The 22,376-nt window shown below is 42.6% G+C and overlaps 1 protein-coding gene across 2 annotated transcripts in view; it reads left to right on the top strand.

The window, feature by feature from the left end:
* Nucleotides 1-232: 232 nt before the first annotated feature.
* The window catches only part of LOC121034483 (uncharacterized), a 47,575-nt gene continuing 25,431 nt past the window's right edge, over nucleotides 233-22,376 (top strand). The window contains exons 1-3 of one of the 2 annotated variants that reach the window (XR_005792451.1): nucleotides 233-809; nucleotides 13,711-13,850; nucleotides 18,596-18,833. Coding sequence is in view for 1 of the 2 variants with exons in the window: in XM_040481290.1 (XP_040337224.1) it covers nucleotides 7,825-8,267; nucleotides 13,691-13,850 (603 nt within the window). In the remaining variant the exon portion in view is untranslated. Of the gene's footprint in view, nucleotides 810-7,627; nucleotides 8,268-13,690; nucleotides 13,851-18,595; nucleotides 18,834-22,376 lie in introns of those variants that run through there. The other variant, XM_040481290.1, reaches the window with a different exon arrangement.

Genomic DNA, 22,376 nt, shown 5'->3' with positions numbered 1-22,376 from the left:
TCTCTCTGGATAAACAGTGTTATTTTTTGTTCTCCCGGTCCCACAATTCTGTTCTTTTTTAACTTTTTTAATGTTTATTTATTTGAGAGAGAGAACGTGAGCTGGTGAGGGGCAGAGAGAGGGAGACACAGAATCTGAAGCAGGCTCCAGGCTCTGAGCTGTCAGCACAGAGCCCGACCCGGGGCTCGAACCCACGGACTGTGAGATCATGACCCGAGCGAAGTTGGGCGCTTAACCGACTGAGCCACCCAGGTGCCCCTCACGGTCCCATGATTCTTAGGAGAGAATGCCATTGTCTGTTTTGTTTTTTAAAGTCGCAGTGCGTGGGCAGGGTCACTGGCAGGTGTGCGGGTGAGGCATAGTGCAGAAAACAAATCTCACTTAAAACATCACCTGGAGACATGCTGTGATCCTTGCAATCCCAATAATTGGATATTTCCCTAGCTACTTCCCCTGTAGAAAGAAGGACTTCTATCACAATAGTGCTTTTGTCATAATTTTTTATATAGCGAGCAGAATAAGCTCTGAGTGGAGGTTGTTCATTCTTAACATTTCTGGATTCCTTTTCCAGAACTCATGTAATACTTTTATGTTGTCACCAAATATTTATTGCTTACAATCCAGGCCTTATTTCCTGCCTGACTTAGGTGCAGTAGGACGTAGAAGCCACCAGGTGTCAGTGTTGCAGGTAACATTTCAAATTCCCCAGGTTGCATCTGATCCTGCCGGTGCAAATATTTTAGTAACAGAGGACATGCTCCGAGGAATCCCATAGACTGTCCCTCCTGCCAGGAAGCCGCAGTGAACAGGTGAGTTGGCAGTTTACCTTTAATGATTTTCAGAGAAAGAACGTTTCTAGAACACCCATTTCTGATGGCCACTTGCAAAGACAGTCACCAAAACGAGCTTGCCTCTGAGGTCCTTACCCGTGGAACATCTATGAATCTGAGATTCTGAAGCCAAATGGTTGTGGTCTCTGCCTGCCACTCACCCTTTGTGTGCTTTTGCTTTTGTCAAGATCGAATCATTTTCGTGAATGGTGTATTATCCTTCAAAATAGCAGAATCCCGAATAGAAATGTTAAGAAAACCTCAAGGGATGGTAAAGGTTTGCTGTGTATGCAGATGACTTCCCTTGCTTGGCTCAGGGGGCTGAGGCTAAGGGGCTGAGGGCTTCAGCTCCTCCAGCATGGCCACCTCTTTGCTGGCTTCAGTTTAACTCAACTCTGGGATGGTCACGTTAGTGTGGAAGGTGGGCATTAATTGTGGGGTCACATCCCTTCTCACCAGGTACTCCTTCGTACGTTGTCTTTTTCTCTCTTTTCTTCTTCTTGTCCTGTGTTCTCCTCAGTTTCCCTTGCCCCACTCAATTGTTCTTTCATCTTTGCCCATCTTTCTCAGTGCCTCTGAAGGCATGTCTTAGCAGCCTCCGGAGAAACTGGTGCTCGGGGTCGCTAAGCATCTGACTTTGGCTCAGGTCATGATCTCACGATCCATGGGTTCAAGCCCCACTTCTCACTCTCTTTCTCTCTCTCCCTCTCCCCACCCGCCTTTCTTTCTGCCCCTTGCTCACTTGTATCCTCTCTCTCTCTCTCAAAAAACAAAAAAAAAGAAAAAAGAAAAAGAAAAGAAAAGAGATTGGTACTCCAGAAGGGATAGTTCTGGAGCTGTTTCTTGTCTCTGCTCCTAATACGCTAGACCACAGGCAGAGAAGTCCCAGCTAGTGAAAACGGTTGGCCGATGAGGAAAGTAGAATCTAAGAGTACCATTGGATGGACACATAGGCGAAGAGGCATGGCTGACCCAGGCCAGTGCTTCTCAAAGTGGGTTCCGTGGAACACCACCCCTCAAGCTGTGGCACCGAAAAAGCAGTTCCTCACACCAGTAATCTGAGCAATGCCGCAGCCCCAATCCTCTTTTGGGGAGGTTTACAACATACATGGGGCAGTATAAAGATGCCAATATGCATTCCAGCAAGGAAACTAGTTTAACTGTTCTCAGCGCTCTCTAATTTGACCCAGAACCCATTTGCTGGCGTCGCTGATTGTGTGCACCACCTGCACGCGGTCCCCTGCGGGATATACTTTGGGGACTATTCCCGCTGTGGGAAAGTTCTGCAAGTCCTCTCTTAGCAAGGGAGTTAAAATTGAATGCTGCTCCTGGAATAGGCTCAGGCTTTGATTTGATTTTCGTATTCCGAGATGGCATATTTAAAGCAAATAGAATAATATACTATAGGCGATATCACTTTTCTATGATGTCATTTACATTCCTAAAAATAAACACTAAATCACTGCCAAAATTGTAAGACTTTCTTCTCTTTGGAGGAATTTTCTCACTGCTTGAATTCATTACAGCTTTAGATCATTTAGTTTAATATTTATCGAGTGCTCACTGAATGGACGCCCAGTGCTGTCTGACGGATGCAAAGTCAAGGCACAGTTCTTGCTCCAAAGGAAACCTAGGGAGGATCTTACAGTAATCTTCTATTACTTAACTCTTATACTCTGCTGTTTTTGATACTTCTTCAATGAGATGTCACTCACGGTGTGCTTACCGCGGTGCCTAGCATAGGGTAAGCTTTAAGTAAATTATGGTAGGCGTTATTAGCTGTTTAGTTAAATGCTTTGAGTTGAAGAGAACGTTATGGATAATTTGTAATTTCAAATTTCTTCTCCTTGTTGCTTAGGAACACTAAAAAACAAAACACAGATAGGTGGCTTTTGATCTTGTGGTCCAGGTTCTCTTTAGAATATGTAACATTGTGCCCTAGAACTGTACAAAGCACCCCTTCCCACCCCTACCTCTGTCTTCCCTAAACTCAGACAATGCGCCTGCTTTTGCGGGGTGGGGGGGTGGGGGGGAGAAATCTCTACAATCACCTCATTTGCCATAGTTCCATTGGCATTGAAACCAAGTGGAAGTTTGGTTTTATTGTTGGGGATGGGTCAGTGGAGTGACCCAAGCAGATCAGACTTTCCCTCACTCTGTCACTTGGGCTCACCACCTCTCCAAGGTAATCAGTGCTGTTTTCTCAGGTTTTGCTTGAGTTCAAGATCCAGGCTATGCCATTTCACAAGTATACTGTCCTTTTGCATTGACGGTGGATATGGGGTTCCCCTCATCTGGGGTTATACAAGACATAAACAATGACTTCATCCCCTTGCCTCTCTCCTCGTTGTGCCCTCAAGTCTAGGAGCAGGATAAGAGTAAGTGAGGGTCCTCAAAGACTGTGCTTACGGGCCCGTACCAAGCCTCCCACCCTGGTCCACTCTGATATTTAGCCACAGCATACACCTGGAAGCTATGGCTCAGGATTCCTGGTCTTTCCAGGAGATAGCCCTCCATATCAGTCTTGTTGGAACCAAAGGTGATCATTGTTTTCTTGCTGCTTTTTGGTTGAAAGTCAGAGAAAGCCGATGAATGCTTATTGGATAATTGCCCTCTTTATGTTGCCCCTTGAAATAATGTAACTTCTTAGAAATGGTCTCTTCTTTGAGAAGAAACATTTGTAAGACGTTGGCAACTTCTTTGTAGATAGATGTATGATTCCAAAAAGGCATATTCCCACTTGGGACAAAAGCCAACTTCCAGTATCAGTTGAAGTTTAGCTTATGCACAGGATGAACAAATTCTAAATATAATTTAAGAAAAATTCTTTTCAAAGCTTCTCCTTGATTTATGGACCTTATAAATATGACTGTGGGAAGATAGCACGTAGGATTTGGGGATTTATTTTGTGTGTTTGCCATGAGGATGAAATAGAGTTTTGGAATTATTGAGGCCAGACGCAAAGGGAAATTAAATAAGCTCTGTGGATGAAAAGATATTTTTTAAAAGTGCCCTATAAGACATATCAGGTAATAAAGCACCAGGGCCAGATGGATACACAGCTGTATTATACAGAACATCCAGTCATAAATTACTTCCAGTTTTAGAAGAGGTTTATAAACATGCTCCAGGAACCAAAGAAACTTCCCCTTGTTTTAGTTTCGCTGGCAAGAAAAAAGAAATGCACGGGCTATAAACTTAATTTTATTCCTTAACTCTAAGTAAAAAGCTATGACTGTTAGATTTATAAAGCTATTAAGCAGTACATTTGCCTGGATCAAGTGGATTTATTCTATGGAAGTTTTCTGGAAAATAATATTTACTATTTAGTTAATATTACAAATACAGTACCAGATAATTGAAAAATAGGTATGGATAAGGCCTTTACCTAGTGAATTGATGAGCTGAATAAAAGCACTCATTTCAGAGAAATGGTCATAGAAGGTTTTTTGTAGAAATTTCAGGCATAATAAATACAACTTTCTCATTTTTAGGAATATATCCTTAGAATAATCATGTCTCTATTAAACTAATATCATACTTACTTCCTAAGGCATAGTTTGAAATAGCAGAAAAGCCAGAAAAGACCTTTATGCCCAACACCAGGCTTAGGAAATTATGGTACCTTCATTCAATGGATACTATGCAGTTATTGCAAATGATTTAGAATATTTCATACCAGAAAGATGGCCATCATATTTTAAGTGGGAACCATGGGCCAAAGCAGTCTTTGTGGTCAAGCGGCTCAGCTCCGGTGTGAGAGCAGGAGAGACGCAACAGGCAAGGCAAGGGCTCCCATTTGCTTGGAAGCCTCATATCTCACAGTAGTTAATTTTTTTTAAAGTTTATTTTGAGAGAGGGCACATGCAAGAGTGTGAGCAAGTGGGGGGGGGGGCGTGGGGGCTGAGAGAGAAGGAAAGAGAGAATCCCAAGCAGCGCCCAACACAGGGCTAGATCTCATGGGCACTGAGATAATGACCTGAGCTGAAATCAAGAGTTGGACACTTAACCCACTGAGCTACCCAGGTGCCCTGCCAATTTTTTTTTTTTTTTTTTTTTTTTTAGTAACAGCTTGATAGGCTTCTAGGGCCTCTAAGGGATGTTCCAGTTACCAGAGTCACCACACTCAGGGGTACCCACAGCTCCCTTGTCTGATCAAGTATTTAAAGCTCATTTCCAGTCTTCCCTGATCCAGATGAATTTTACCAGCCAAGGGTCATCCTAATCATTAAGCAACATGGCTTAATGCTATAGACTAAATATCTGTGTCATCCCCTCCCCCCAAATCATATATTGAAATCCTGTCCTCAAGATGATGCCTTGGGGAGAGGAGATTAGGTTATGCAGGCAGAGCCCTCATGCATGGAAGTAATTCCCTTATAAAAGAAGACTGAGAAAGCTCCCTTGTTCCCTCCCCGACGTGAGGTTACAGCAAGGTGGTTTAGGAAGTGACCCTCATCAGACTCTGCTAGTACCTTGATCTTGGACTTTCCAGCCTCCAGAACTGTCAGAAACGAGTTTCTTTGTTTATAAGCACTCAGTCCAGGCTATCTTTGTTATAGAAGCCTGAATGGACTGACACTTAGTGTCACAGTTAACCTTCCACCTGTTGAGGATTCAGGTGTTTAGGTGGTCAGTTTAAGACAGTGAGCCAAACTGAGGGTGACAGCCCAACCTCAACCTTTATTTACTCAGTGCAAGCAAGACACCAAAAGAGGCACCTGCCTCCCAGTGTTGTATCTCCCTCATGGAGTGAGACTCCTTACCTTTATTAGGTCTCCAGAAGGTAGAGCTAGAATGTTAACTGAAGGGCCAATTTTCGTAGATAAGGATTATTAGCCCTTTACCTATAGTATTTGTTATATTAACCCTTTTTATTTACTTTCTGGGTCTTTTGTCCCTTTGGATTGTAGTTACTTTCATGTGTCTTTGTCTTTTATTTGTTCAGCGACTTGGCTGGAAGTTTCTGTGCTCCGGGGTAAAGCCTCTGATGTTGCATCTCACAGGGTACAGCTGTGGGGATAACCAAAGATATGGTGGGATGACGGTAGCATTAGCAGGGCTTGCTTTGACTGTCTCTTTCCCTCATCTCTCTAAAAGTCTGGCCACCTCTGTTGGTACCACACCCAGCTATTAGGCTTCTTTGATTTCTAGCTGGGTGGCTTTATTGCTTTGAACTACGCCCTGGGACATAAATTGCTTGACAATTTTATCTAATTAAATTTGGGTCCTTTTTCAGGAGGAAAACTCTTCGAGGCCAGTCTTTGAGCTTTGTTTTGATCCCAGGAGGCTCATTTTTAGCTGTCTTTTTCCCTAGTTCTCTGTTAAACTTCCACTGGTCTACAATTTAGCTTATTATTCTTCTGAAGTCACCAGTCTCATCTTAATTGCTTATCTCCAAAATCTCCACTGTTTCAATAGTGCCCTTTGGCTTAAACTTCCCTGTACCCTGTTCCAAATAAAATCATTCCTTTAAGGAGAGATTCAAAGCTGTCTGTGTTTATGGCTTGTCTCTCACAGTGGGCAAAATCTATGTTCAACTGTTGACGTCTTGGGGCAGGGACACGGTCCACTTCTCTCAGAATGACATCCCTGATTGATGAGCAGTGTGTTGCATGGGCCAGTAGCCTGTGGTCTTCTCAGCTTGCCTCTCCTGACATGGAATCTGACCATGAATGAGCTGAGATCAAGGGGATTTGGGTCCTAGTATTGTCAGCCTGTCATGCCTGGGATAGGGCTTCTGCCCCATGATTTGAGGGTGATAGAAGGTAGCCTGGGAGCTCTTAGCTATTGTTGCCTGGGGTAGAACCTCTGCAACATGAACGTTGTGCGGGTATGAGACACGCTGATGGCCTGGTTCTCCTGGAGAGATGCTGTGGCCCCAAACTGAGAGCTGGGGGAAATGGAAACCCTGTGTCCTGGGCTGCACCAGGTGGATTACTGCTTCCATTGTGCTGATCTGGGCTCAGGGGAGATGCCACCAATTCTTGTTATTCTTACTGAGATTTAGTAGATTTTTGTTGAGTAAATATTTCTTTTAAAAAATTGTTTAAGTTCATTTATTTATTTTGAGAAGGAGAGAGCACATGCAGGGTAGGGACAGAGAGAGAGGGAGAGAGACTCCCAAGCAGTCTCTGTGCTGACAGAGCTCAGAGCCCGACATGGGGCTCAAACTCATGAACCATGAGATCATGACCTGAGTCGACATCAAGCGTTGGATACTTAACTGACTGAGCCACCCAGGTACCCCTTGAGTAACTCACTAAGTGCTGTATGCTTTTACGAGAATTTCTAGAGACTTAAAATAAAAGTAAATCTTTACTAGTTATGGTTGTTTTGCTGGGTAGAAGGTTTGCAAAGCTCCTCACACTGTTCTCCTAGAAATCTATTCCCCCTTGGGGAAGAAAAAAAAAAAGAGGTTAGAGTAGGAGAGAGCCAAAGCATAAGAGACTCTTAAAAACTGAGAACAAACTGTGGGTTGATGGGGGGTGGGAGGGAGGGGAGGGTGGGTGATGGGTATTGAGGAGGGCACCTTTTGGGATGAGCACTGGGTGTTGTATGGAAACCAATTTGACAATAAATTTCATATATTGAAAAAAAAAAGAAATCTATTCCCCCTTCTTGTTTATAATTTACATGTGTCTCAAGGACCATTAGCCCGATGTCATTTCACTAATAGTATGCATTTATTAAAAGGATGGTAAAATATATAATCCATCTATTAATGGTCATCTCCGGATGAGGAATTAGGTTGATTTAAGTCCTCCAAATATTTTAAAATTATTTTGCTCATCTATATATTTTGCCTCAAACATTTTTTTTTGAAATAAGAAAAAAAAAGCTTTTAATAAAAGAAGCAAGTAAATACAAATTATTTTTCTCTTGATTGCTGGGAAGGAAAGAGGTACCACAGGCATGCAGCCGGTTCTCCCTTTTACTGAGAGACTCTCTGTACAGAAAGAAGACTTGGTCACATCTCTTTGTAAACACGTTAATGACAGATTTCTTGGCAGACACACTAATGGCATTCTCTGATGGGAGAGTCCTTAATTGTGGAATATTTTTAGCATTGCAGAATATACCTGGCCTAAAATTGATCATGGCAAACAGACCAGGAATCTGGTTTTATGGGGTATGGCTTCCTGGAAGAAGTCACATAAGCTATTGTTGGGGGAGGTCATGGAGAAGGCATGACTGCTGGTTGACCCTCCAGCTGGCCCCGGGGCAATCAGAGGCTCCTTGCTCCCTCCCCTGGCCTTGGAGTGTTGGTTCTGCTCACCGTTCCCAGAGCTGGAACCATTTTAAGGACACAGCCTCAAGAGAGATCATCTGGCCTAAATATGTGACTGAACCCAATGAAGACCTCTGTAAAAACTTTAAAGACTGGCAGCCGAGTGTGGAGACCTACTCGTCTTGTCATCACTCAAGACAAGCCTTGTAAGTTAAGTTCCCCTTGCTTATTAAACCTGCCTTCTATCCATCTAGGGTGGTCGGCCTCTTTCTTCAGTCTCTCCTCACCCTCCATATACTAGGGCCAGCTTGAGAGCCACAGCTATGTAACTATAGGAATAAAGAAGACGTTTTATGATAGAGATAGCTTTTTGTGTGTGAAGGCAATGATTGCATATGTTAAATATTGGCAAACGACACAAGAGAGGACTTTGCAAGCTGAATCACAGGTCCCGGATCCCTCCTTGATGTTCCGTAAAGCCTCAGAAAGGGTAACGTCTCTGATTCTGGTGAGTCTGATCTGAGTATCCAATCCTTTGTGTCATTTCAGAGGCAAAATAAGAAAAACAGTGTCTTTCTTAGGATCCCTTGTGAGTTTCAACCCTTTACTGAAATGGTCTTAGAAATCACTGAACTCTTTCCAGGTAAATAATAAGCAGTTAAATTCAGAAGAATCAGGGAGTGTCCACTCACCACCAGCACTGCTATTTATAACATAAATTAGGTGTATTTTATCAAACAATTGGGCAATGCAGCTTCAGGCCCTTACCCCCCCCCCCCCACCCCACCCCCGCCGAAAACCAGTTTGCTCTAATTTGGCAGTTCACTGAAATAGTTTTCTGGGAATTGATTTTTAGTGAATTGGATGGCTTCCAGGCAATATGATTAAAAAATAAAAATATTTACGCCCGTTCCTCCGGCATTTCCATGGTGCCTGAGTATAAAGAGAAATTATTGAGAGTTGTGGGAAGTAAATACCCTTTTCCCCAATTATGAGAAATTTCATGTTTTTGATCTGTTATATGCCTTTTTTTTTTTGATCCCACATAGTGAAAGATTTTACTTTATGTGTTAAACTTATACACCCATTGGAGAAAATATGAAAAAATAGAGAAAACATATAGATAGATAGATAGATAGATAGATAGATGTGTGTGGATATCTATCTATCTATATATCTATCTATATATCTATCTATATATATCTATCTATATCTATCTATATATCTGTATCTATTTATATATCTATCTATATCTATATCTATATCTATATATCTATATATATATATATCTATATATATCTATCTCATTTTTGAGAGAGAGCGTGAATGAGGGAGAGGCAGAGAGGGAGGGACACAGGATCCAAAGTGGGTTCTGTGCTGATGCGGGGCTTGAACTCTCAAGCCATGAGATCATGACCAGAACTGAAGTCTAATGCTCAACTGACTGAGCCACCCAGGTGCCTCGAGAAAACATATATTTAAAGTTTTAATTGTAATTCCAGTTAGTTAACACGGTGTAATATTGGTTTCAGGAGTACGATGTAATGATTCAACCATTCCACACATCACCTGGTAGGTGTCCATCGCGACAGGTGCACTTCTTAATCCCCATCACCTGTTTAACCCATCCCCCCCCCCCACCTCCCTTCTAGTAACCATTGGTTTGTTCTGTATAATTAAGAGAGTCTGTTTTGGGGCTTGCCTCTCTCTCTTTTTCCCCCCATGCTCATTTGTTTTGTTTCTTAAATTCCACATATGAGTGAAATCATATGGTATTTGTCTTTCTCTGACTGGCTTATTTCGCTTAGCATAATACCCTCTAGCTCCATCTATGTTGTTGCAAATGGCAAGATTTCATTCTTTTTTGTGGCTCAGTAATATTCCATTGTGTGTGTGTGTATAAATATATATAAACATATATATAAATATATATGCAAACATAGATAAAAATATAAAAGTATAAATATAAATATACACACACACATATATACACACACCACCCCTTCTTTATTCATTCATCAGTCAGTGGACACTTGGGCTGCTTCCATATCTTGGCTATTGTAAATAATGCTGCTATAAACATAAAGGTGCAGGTATCACTTTGAATTAGTGTTTTTGTATTCTTTCAACGTTTTTATTTTTATTTTTGGGACAGAGAGAGACAGAGCATGAACGGGGGAGGGGCAGAGAGAGAGGGAGACACAGAATTGGAAACAGGCCTCAGGCTCTGAGCCATCAGCCCAGAGCCCGACGCGGGGCTCGAACTCACGGACCGCGAGATCGTGACCTGGCTGAAGTCGGACGCTCAACCGACTGCGCCACCCAGGCGCCCCATGTTTTTGTATTCTTTAGGTAAATACCTAGTAGTGCCATTACTGGGTCATGGGTAGTTCTATTTTTAATTTTGTGAGGAACCTCCATCCTGTTTTCCACTGTGACTGCACCAGTTTGCATTCCCACCAACAGTGCAAGAGGGTTTTTCTCCACATCCTCACCAACATGGGTTTCTTGTGTTGTTGATTTTAGGCATTCTGACTATGAGGTGATATTGCATGTAGTTTTTGTTGTTGTTGGTGGTGGTGGTGGCTTTTATTTATTTATTTTGACATTGAGAGAGTGGGGCAAGAAGAGGAAAGAGAGAATCCCAAGCAGGCTCTGCACTATTAGCCCAGAGCCCAATGTGGGGCTCGAATTCACAAACCGTGAGATCACGATCTGAGCCCAAGAGTCAGGTGCTTGACTGACTGACCCACCCAGGTGCCCTCCCTCTTTTTTTTTACTGGCTGCTTGGAGTTTATTTTCTACTGGGTGCAAGGCACACAGTTACAGGGTGTCAGGAAGGCTTGTGTGCCACTTGGATGGTAGAGTGGGATTCTCTCAACTTCCTTTTTGGTGTTTTGCTGTTTTGATATTGTCTCTGTTTGTGGCAGCCTACTGAGTTTATAGGAAGGGCTCTGATGAGCTTAGCACCTCTTGAATCCTGGTGGTGGCCATTCAGGATTGGGGCCCGGTGTTGGCTTTGCCAGGCTGGCCACGAGGCTGCTTCCTCATGGCTTCTAGGACCAAGTCACAGGTGATTGTGTTGCTGAAGGCCTGAGGAGATTCCAAGGGTTCTAGGGACTCAAACACTGTAGCCATGAATAGGAGAGTGGACTTCCCCAAAAAGAAGCTTGCCCACCAGTGACCCAAGGGGAGACTGGGGTGGTGAGGGGCAGATTCCCCAGTATACTCTGTACTCCCCAAGAACCGTTACTGGACATGGAACTTAGGCAGTACTGGTAACAGTCATGGGTGGCCATGAACAAGCCACTGGAGGGGATGGCTGTTTGTGGGCTGGTGGAAACCCCGGCAGTGACCCCTCACAGCCCTCAGTGCACAATCATGAATGGGGGAGGGGACGCTAGGCCACAGAAACCATTTGCAGAGACTGTTGAAGACAGTTCCACGACTGAGGCAGGGGCAGGGTCCACATCGTAGTTTTGGTTTGTATTTCTCTGATGATGAGTGATGTTGAGCATCTTCTCATGTGTCTGTTGGCCCTCTGGATGTCTTCTTTGGAGATATGTCTGTTCATGTCTTCTGCCCATTTTTAATTGTAGTACTTGTTTTTGGGGTGTTGAATTGTATCAGTTTTTTCTGTATTTTGGATACTCACCCTTTATCAGATATGTCATTTGCAAATCTCTTCTCCCATTCAGTAGGTTGCCTTTTAGTTTTGCTGATTATTTCCTTTGCTGTGTAGGACCTTTTTATTTTGATGAAGTCCCAGCAGTTTATTTTTGGTTTCAGTGCCCTTGCCTAAGGAGACATATCTAGAAAGTTGCTCCAGCCAGTGTCAGAGAAATTATTGCCTGTGTTGTCTTCTAGGATTTTTATGGTTTCAGGTCTCACAGTTAGGTCTTTAATACATTTTGAATTTATTTTTGTGTGTGCTGTAAGAAAGTGGTCCAGTTTTATTCTTTTGCATGTAGCTGTCCAGTTGTTCCTGCACCATTTGTTAAAAAGACTGTCCTTTCCCATTGGGTATTCATTCCTCCTTTGTTGAAGATTAATTGACCATACAAATATGGGTTGATTTCTGGGTTTTTAAATCCTGTTCCATTGATCTGTTTCTTTTTGTGCCAGTACCTTACTGTTTTGATGACTACAGCTTTGTAATACATTTTGAAGTCTGGAATTGTGATGCTTTCAGCTTCACTTTTCTTTTTCAAGATTACTTGGGCTATTCGGGGGGTCTTTTGTGGATCCATACAAATTTTAGGATTGTTTTAGTTCTGTGAAAAAGGCTGATGGTGTTTTGATAGGGATTGCACTAAATGTGTAGATTGCTTTCGATAGTGTAGACATTTTAACAATATTTGTTCTTGAGATCCATGAGCCTGGACTGTTTTTCCATTTCTCTGTGTCATCTTCACAGAAAACCAACCAGTTTTAATACATTTTAATACATTTTCTCCATCTTTTCTATATGTGCGTAGGTTTTTCTCACATGTTTGTAAATCATTCTGAACATAGTTAAAAACATTTTACTATTCCATTTAGGTCAAATACTCACTTAAGTTTATTTAAAAAATTAAGCCTGATAGGGGCACCTGGGTGCCTCAGTTGGTTAAGTGTCTGACTCTTGATCTTGGCTCAGGTCATGATCTCACGGTTTGTGGGATTGAGCCCCACATCAGGCTCTGTGCTGGCAGTGTGGAACCTGCCTGGGATTCTCTGTCCTTCTCTTTTTCCACCCCTTCCCCCTTTCACCCCCCCCCCCATAATAAGCACAAATACAACTTGAAAAATTTAAGCCAGATATCTCTCTGAATCACCCAATTATTCAAATGGACAGAGTCATCAGAAACTCACCAAATTGCTTGTTTTGTTTCTGCCTGTTATACACTGGTTCTGTGAACATAATAGAGGGCTTAGAAGAGAGACAGCATTCCCTTTAGTTAGGGGTGACACTTTAATGAAATGTACAAAAGGAACCTGATTAAGAGATGTTAGCTCTCAGGTGCATTTACCTGTCCCTGGGTAAGTCATGTAATTTCCATGACAATTTCCCAGGTGTGATGAGGTTGTGGCTATGGTATCACTATTGTCATTTCTAAGTGGAATAGCCAACAGCCATGGAAAGGCATTACCCCATGTTTCAGGGGCTTTCCATCCTATGTAAAATACTGCTCTCACCTATAGGATTCTGTGTGGAAGAATGGACAGTGGCCAATAACAAATGCATTGTATTCCAAAATATTTTTTGGTTAATTCAGTTTGGATTGGAACACATTTTCCCATGTAAATGATGTTAAACATAATGGTTCAATTTCCAGCCAGATGACTAAGAAAGAGTTCTAATAGTATTATGAGTTTTTATTTGCTTCTGTGTTATGATGAATCCTGTGTTCTACCTGTAATCCAAAAGTTCAGTGACACATCACATATAAATAGCATATGCCAATTCTAGTCTTTAAATGCAAATCTTTCCTTTTCCTCTTCTGTCTCACTGTCCACACTCCAGCATAAAAGCAGAGAGGATTAATAATATCAAAAATAATACCAGCTAGCATTTATTGTAGGCATATTATGTTCTAGTCATTGCACTGAGCACATTCTGTGTATTTTATTATTTAACTCCCACTAGTTTCCCCATTTCATGCCTAGGACTAAGAAATTCAAGTGACTTGTCCAGAGAAAAAGAGCTGTTAAAAGGTGGAACCTGGCCTGAGGACTCCAAACCGTCTCCTGCCTACCCCCAGGAAGGACACCCTCTGCAGCCATATTGGCCAAATGTTGTTTCCTTGGTAAGAATCCCCTTACATACCTTCCTCCACCCTTGGACTAGCTCACTTATCCCTGTTTAGGCTCTCACAGCCTTGAATTTAGAGTACTCATGACTTTTATACTAGCATTTGTGTAGTTATGTAATTAATGTCTCCATGCTCCACTAGATGGTGAGTGCCATGAGGAAAGGGACCATATCTGTCTTCACCTTTGTTCCCATGCCTGGAACATGGCCGGGTCTCTATTAATATATTTAGAACAAAAAAATGAAGTAGAAGTGAGAACATTACTTTTATGGGAGCAGAGAAGGAGGTGCATGTGTGGGCAGAATCCAGGCTTCGGTGTCTTGGGGGCAGGGTTGGGCCTCTAATATTGATGATCTAGGGGGGTAGCCACAGGTGCTGTAGCTCTTAATGCTGGGGGGCCCAGGATGGTATTAGGATCACTATTTTACCTGTCAGATCATTATGTCAACCTTCAGTCTCAATAATTGCCCTTGAAAGAATTTCCAAAGAGTCAAGAGGTTTGCCATCTGTACGGTGGTTTCTCAGAGTTCTGTTTCCATAATCCATTGGTTCTTTAATTTTTTTTTAATTTATTTACTTTACATTTGTCCAGCCTTATTGAGGTATAATTGACAAATAACAATATGTGAATTTAAGCTATACAGCATGTTGATTTGATACATGTATATACTGTGAAATGATTACCTCAGTGTTTTTTTTTTAATGTTTGATTTATTTTTGAGAGAGAGAGAGAGAGAGAGAGAGAAGGGAAGTGGGGAGGGGCAGAGAGAAAAGGGACAGAGGATCTGAAGTTGGCTCCGTGCTGACAGCAGCGAGCCCCGTGTGGGCTTGAACATGAAACCACCCAGGTGCCAACTCTCCCCCTCCCCCCCCCACCCCGTGTTCTTAATTGAGAGTCATTTGCCAAGGCCTTGATAATACCTCCAGGGGTATTGCCCTCGGTATTTCGTCTCATTCCTGCAAGTTCCCAGTGCAAACACTCTTCTACAGCGGGTCTCATCTCCTCACGGGACGCTGTCCTCCCCAGAGCTTTCTTCACCCCCCTGCCTGCCTCCAAACCAGTTCCACTTCCCATGCTCGCTCCCTTTGCTAAACCCTAGTGACCCCGCAAGGCCCTGTAAGTACCTTCTCCACACAAAGCCTTTCCAGTCTGACCCTCCCGTACCCGTATCTGTATCTGCTAAGTCGGTGCCATGCCCTCCTCTTGCCTCCTTTTGGCAAAGAAATCTCGCCAGACGGCGGGACTGTCGCTTTTTCCTGACTCCCCCATCGTTCCCCACCCCCACCCCCTTGACGCTGGCTGTAGTACTGCTTGTTCTTCGGTAGGTGGCACCCTTCACAAACAGAATTCCGGCGGTTTTGTTGTTTTGCTCTACAGGATGGTGTCCCTAATGAGAGGCACAGATGCCCCGGAGCAGCTACCTCAGCTGATCTTGTTCACTAATTAGAAACATTTGCTTCCTTGGAGTCACAAAAATGTTCCCACTATTATTCTGTTTTGTGAGGGGAAACAATGTGGGTTGTTATTTAAGCGATTCCATTTTCCAGCCCTCATGTGCTTAGAAGACCAGAAGATACCAAAACAAAGCCCTTCTTGATTATTTTTTGTTTTCAGAGAATAAGGGAGAAATCATGGTTCTTTTTCCAATTTTGGTATGGAATTTTTCTTCTCATAAGATGATGACAATATTAAAATTTTGTAGGGGGATCTTTATCATGAAAAACAGTTAGAAGGGGAGAATGTTTTTAAAAACACAACGATACACTGCTAATTGGAAAGAAAGACATCAAAAACTGGGCATATCATTTAGAATTCGTTCTCTTTAACAAAAATGTTTGAAAATTGGTTGCTTTATGAAATGGGGAAGTTTGGAACATACACAGGCACATTGGTACCTGGACTTTTCTGGAAGCATGATGCAAGCATTGCACTTACTTAAGATCACTCTCTCTCTGAGGTCGCGCCTGGATATTTGTTGCTACTCACTAAGGCATCTCACTTGGAAAATAGATGCACTGCCTTTTCTTGTAGTAACCTTCCAGAACTTTGTTTTTGTTTTTTTTTTTTTTTTTCCCCAACCTTTTTATTTTTGGGACAGAGAGAGACAGAGCATGAACGGGGTAGGGGCAGAGAGAGAGGGAGACACAGACTCGGAAACAGGCTCCAGGCTCCGAGCAGTCAGCCCAGAGCCTGACGCGGGGCTCGAACTCACGGACCGCGAGATCGTGACCTGGCTGAAGTCGGACGCTTAACCGACTGCGCCACCCAGGCGCCCGTAACCTTCCAGAACTTTGAATCACTACTCTAAATTTTATTTCCCATGGGATTTTCCTTGGATCTTCCAACCCCTAAGATCACTTTGCCCTCCAACTATCTCCCTTTATTTGTACAAACCAAGTACAGTGTAAGGAGTTGAGATTAAAATGTAGCAAGCACATTGAAATGTGTACCTCTGAATATACATTGTGCTCTTCAGAGAAACTGTGGAAGGGTCTATTTATTTTAGTGATGATTCAGTGTCTGAAAACATTTTAACACTTCTCTTTGGGTTTTATTTCAGAGCCTTTTGTAATGGGATAAGCGCTGTTCTTTTTTTTTTTAAATATTTATTTATTTTGAGAGAGAGAGTGGGGGAGGGGCAGAGAGAGAGAGGGAGACAGAGAATCTGAAGCAGGCTCCCCCACTGTTAGTGCAGAGCCCAACGTGGGGCTTGAACTCACGAACCGTGAGAGCATGACTTGAGCTGAAATCAAGAGTCGGACGCTTAACCGATTGAGACACCCCGGCGCCCCAAGATCAGCTCCGTCCTGAGGTCATTCCATGGATCCCGAGTTCTTAATTCTTTGTGCACCTTTGCATTCCTGAGCTGTCCAGATGGTATTTATCCCATGAGCTTTGTATCACCCTAGGGGAAACAAACGCACTAATATCTCCTCTCCTCTCTTAGGACAGGTTTCTAATATTCTCTCACTTGCAAGTTCTGTATAGAAGACTCTACTCCATAGAGTGTCTTCAGGTCAGTGTCTGACCTGAAAGATAAGTAACTTCAGTGGTCTCTACACTGCCAGTGTGTCCAGTGGTGGCCTCTTCCATTTCTGTTGGGAGTCCCTCATCTCTGACGTCAAACAGGACTAGAAACGTATTCTCTAATTTACATAAAAATATAGTGTCTTGTCATCTCTGTAATCTCCCTCCATTTTCAATTTTTTCATTCTTTATGAAGGCTTGCCATGTTTTATTACAGAGTGTTTGGACTAAGTGTCAATTATCATAGAGAATTTAGGTTATTCCCAATCTTTTCATAATTTCCTATATCCGCAAACTATTGTATTTCATTTATTTATTTTTAAGTGTTTATTTATTTATTTAGAGAGGAAGAGAGAAAGTGCATGCATGCAAGCGGGGAGGGGCAGAGAGAGAGAGAGGAGAGAGAGAATCCCAAGAAGGCTCCACATTGTCAGCATGGAGCCCAACATGGGGCTCAAGACCATGAACCTGTGAGATCGTGACCTGAGCTGAAACCAAGAGACAGACACTTAACCAACTGAGCCACCTAGGCACCCCCAAAACTATTTGTTATTGTAGTCGCTCTTAACACCTCTTATATTAATTTCGTCTGTATCTATTGCTTTGGGATGATCGTAGAAACACATCCTTTGCAAATGCATTCGCTCACTTATGAATCAATAATTGGTTAGCAGGTTCCTTCATTCATTTCTTCATTCACTCAACTGCCATTGATTGAGCACATATTCGCTGCAGCCATTTATTACTGCACTGGTGACAACAGCAGGAACCAAGACACTAGATCTAATTCAGTCCCCAGGGAGCTTGCTGCCTGGTATGTTGCCACTTTGTAAGGGAATGTTAAGTAAAATAGGGTTCAGGAAGTGCTTGCTGTGTTACTTTCACTTTCAGCTACTTTCACTGATGGAATTTCATTTAATCCTCACACCGCGTTTTCAGGTTGGGTGTAATTAGAGTAATTTCTATTTTATTCCAGTGGCAAACATGGGGAGGTGGGATTTGAACCCAGAGGTTCAGCTGATCGGGCCACACCAATGTGGACATGACTATCTTGGCTTCAAAGATTGGCTGCCTCCATCATATTCAGTTCCCTTTTGTTAATCATCCTGCCATATTTCAGCTCAGACTTTACGGTAACAAAAATAGAAACTGAGGGGGCGCCTGGGTTGCTCGGTCGGTTGAGTAGCTGACTCTTGATTTCTTGGTTGGTGAGATTGAGTCCCACATGGGGCTCTGTACTAATAGCATACAGAGCTTGCTTGGGATTCTCTCTGTCTCTCTCTCTGTCTCTCTCTCTGTCTCTGCCTCTCTCCCACTCTTATACACATGTGCTCACTCTCTCAAAATAAATAAAATAAACTTCAAAAAATTATTAAAAAGATAGAAACTGAGAATAATATTAATAGCCAATCCTCACGTAGTATTTACTCTGTGCCACTCTTCTAAGTGATCAAAATCGGGGTGCCTGGGTGGCTCGGTTGGTTCAGTGTCCGACTCTTGATTTTGGCACAGTTCGTAATCCCAGGGTTGTGGGATCGAGCCTCACATCAGGCTCTGTGCTGAGCACGGAGCCTGCCTGAGACTCTCTCTCCCCCTGTGTCCCTCTCCCCATTCACGCTCGCTCTCTCTCTAAAAAAAAAAAGAAAAAAAGAAAGAGAAAAGAGAAACCTTCAGAAAATCCTATGAAGGAGGTATCATCCTTATTTTATAGATGAGGAAACAGAAGCAGAGACAGCAAGAAGGTGGCTGAGTTGGGATTTGAGACCAGACTGAGTGTCAGGGTCTGTGGCGTGGATGACAACACCATGCTGTCACTGACCAGTTGAACCCCCACTATGAAACCAGCGGCATAGCTCCCTCATCCCGCAACACTTGACCGGATACGGCTGAGCGGTTCCTGTCCCTGTGTCCACGTGCACGTGGGTCCTCCTGGAGCTGCTGCACATGAGGTACGGGCTTTGGCAGGGTCGCCCTGGAGCTTTCCACTTGGACCTCGCGCCGGCCACCGGCAACAAGTGACTGACATGGCTTCCCAGGGGCACAGCAGTATCAAAGTCACCAGGTCTCTTCTTTACGGTGAACTTGCCTTGATAATGCCTATGGCAGCGTGGTCTTTTCTGTAAATATGGAAGGAAGGATTTTAGAAGCCTGCTTGGCTTTGGGTTACAAAAATGCTTCGGCGTCTCCCAGTTTATTTAGAAGTACCTCCATCTGTGTGTACCAGCTTCCCACCTATTTTCCTTCTAGCTCGGGTTTGCTGGAGACTCGGCATGGGCCCACATGCTGGGCCTGCCAGTTGATTCTTTAATCCCCACTGCCTTTGGGTTACACACGCGACTCTTTGAACATAATTTGATTTTTTTTTAAAGTAACTGCATTATTTTTTAACAAAGACTTTTTAAAAAAAAAAAAAATCACAGCTTATTTTATGGACTACAAATGGCAGACCTTCAAGCCTGGGGGGACTATTTCAACAATGAATATATGTTTATGAAGATGTAGCTGGACAGCCATGGCATAGACAGCCTTAGCTGTAAGAAGTCTCTAATACAGCAAGATCCTTTTATATCCGAGCAGTCTTGTGGTATAGGTAAATTGCTTTTGGAGTCAGTTTTGGCAGGAACATAATCTGTTGCTCGAAGTCATGCCATGGACGAGAACCTTCTGGGCCTTTTTGTTTAGCTCGCACGATGCAATTTACACTTCCCCATCCTAGTCAAGATGGAAGTGGATGTTCAATTAAAATGTTGTGCAACTACTGACTAAAAAAGCCAGAAGACAACAGTGAAAAAGAAGAGATCCCTCCCAATTAGACACTGTGTGTGTGTGCGCGCGTGTGTGTACATGCATGTGTTTGTACATGTGTTTGCGTGGTTAAAACAGTTCATACATTAGCTTTCTGTCAGAGGAACTTTCCTCGAACTTGTCCCTTGGTTCGGGCCAGTGCAGATGTCTCTCTGTGACCTGCCTGAAGGGCTCTTGACCCCAGGACTTGCTGAGGGCGAGGAGCACATTTGCTGAGAGTGGTTGCGTCTACGCTGGGGAAGAGAACCAAAGACTCGTCTCTCCGTGGGAAGAAATGGTGTGCAGAAAACAAAAACAATATATGGTTTTAGTGCTCTCCAGTTTCCTTCTCACAAAGGAGTTGGTAAAAACTCTGAGCCAGGCGTGTCTAGAAAGTGCTTTGTTCTGTCACGCCTGTGTTCCCTTTTTTCTGGTTGTTCTTACTCTGCTGGTCCTGCTTGGCTCCAGGTGACTGAGGGACGTCACTTATCTTGTGTCACAGGCCATATTGCTATTTGTTGGGAAATTCTCTTTCTTTACGTCTTTACTGGCTCTGAGCCCTTTGTTTAGTTTGATTAGTTTTGACTTTATCATTAAGTCTTGTATCAAAGTACTATAATACTTATACACATGTAAACGTAATACAATAGGACTAGGAAGTAATAAGGAAAAGTCATTTCTCGTTCCTCCCACCCTCTGTTCCAACCCTCCCTGAAAGTGATCCTGTTAAGCTCTTTTAGTTGCTGCTTGTACTATTTATTATAGTGTTTCTTTTTTTTTAAGTTTATTTATTTATTTTGAGAGAAAAAGAGAGAGAGAATCCCAAGTAGGATCCATGCTGTCAGCACAGAGCCAGATGCGGGGTTCGAAACTCTCAAACCGTGAGATCACAACCTGAGCAGAAATCACTAACATCCAAGTGCCCCATTATTTATTATAGCATTTCTTTTTTTTTTTTAACTTTATTTTTTAAAATTTACATCCAAATTAGTTAGTATATAGTGAGCAATGATTTCAGTAGATTCCTTAATGCCCCTTACCCATTTAGCCCTTCCTTCCTCCCACAACCCCTCCAGCAACCCTCAGTTTGTTCTCCATATTTATGAGTCTCTTTTGTTTTGTCCCCCTCCCTGTTTTTATGTTATTTTTGCTTCCCTTCCCTTATGTTCATGTGTTTTGTCTCTTAAAGTCCTCATATGAGTGAAGTCATATGATTTTTGTCTTTCTCTGACTAATTTCACTTAGCAAAATACCCTCCAGTTCCATCCACGTAGTTGCAAATAGCAAGATTTCATTCTTTTTGATTGCTGAATAATACTCCATTGTATATATATATATATATATATACCACATTTTCTTTATCCATTCACCCATCGATGGACATTTGAGCTCTTTCCAGACTTTGGCTATTGTTGATAGTGCTGCTATAAACATGGGAGTGCATGTGTCCCTTCGAAACAGCACACCTGTATCCCTTGGATAAATGCCTAGTAGTGCAATTGCTGGGTTGTAGGGTAGTTCTATTTTTAGTTTTTTGAGAGAAGTCTCCATACTGTTTTCCAGAGTGGCTGCACCAGTTTGCATTCCCACCGACAATGCAAAAGAGATCCTCTTTCTCTGCATCCTCACCAACATCTGTTGTTGCCTGAGTTGTTAATGTTAGCCATTCTGACAGGTGTGAGGTGGTATCTCATTGTGGTTTTGATTTGTGTTTCCCTGATGATGAGTGATGTGGAGCATTTTTCATGTGTCGGTTGGCCATCTGGATGTCTTCTTTGGAGAAGTGTCTATTCATGTCTTTTGCCCATTTCTTCACTGGATTATTTGTTTTTTGGGTGTTGAGTTTGATAAGTTCTTTGTAGATTTTAGATACTAACCCTTTATCTGTTATGTCGTTTGCAAGTATCTTCTCCCATTCTGTCGGTTGCCTTTTAGTTCTGCTGATTGTTTCCTTCACTGTGCAGAAGGTTTTTATTTTGATGAGGTCCCAGTAGTTCATTTTTGCTTTTGTTTCCCTTGCCTCCGGAGACGTGTTGAGTAAGAAATTGCTGTGGCAAGATCAAAGAGGTTTTTGCCTGCTTTCTCCTTGAGGATGTTGATGGCTTCCTGTCTTACATTGAGGTCTTTCATCCACTTTGAGTTTGTTTTTGTGTATGGTGTAAGAAAGTGGTCCAGGTTCATTCTTTTGCATGTCGCTGTCCAGTTTTCCCAGTACCACTTGCTGAAGAGACAGTCTTTATTCCATTGGATGTTCTTTCCTGCTTTGTCAAAGATTAGTTGCCCTTACGTTTGTGGGTCCATTTTTGGATTTTCTATTCTGTACCATTGATCGGAGTGTCTGTTCTTGTGCCAGTACCATACTGTCTTGATGATTACAGCTTTGTCTTGATGATTTGTCTTGATGATTACAGCTCGAAGTCTGGGATTGTGATGCCTCCTGCTTTGGTTTTCTTTTTCAAGATTGCTTTGGCTATTTGGGGTCTTTTCTGGTTCCGTACAAATTTTAGGATTATTTGTTCTAGCTCTGTGAAGGATGCTGGTGTTACTTTGATAGGGATCGCATTGAATATGTAGATTGCTTTGGGTAGTATCAACATTTTAACAGTATTTGTTCTTCCTATCCAGGAGCATGGAATTTTTTTCCATTTCTTTGTGCCTTCTTCAATTTCTTTCATCAGCTGTCTGTAGTTTTCAGTGTATAGATTTTT

This window comes from Herpailurus yagouaroundi, unplaced genomic scaffold, assembly GCF_014898765.1.
Source record: "Herpailurus yagouaroundi ecotype Mexico unplaced genomic scaffold, PumYag 160, whole genome shotgun sequence".
NCBI lineage: Eukaryota > Metazoa > Chordata > Mammalia > Carnivora > Felidae > Herpailurus > Herpailurus yagouaroundi.
This window is presented reverse-complemented; position numbering and strand designations above follow the sequence as displayed.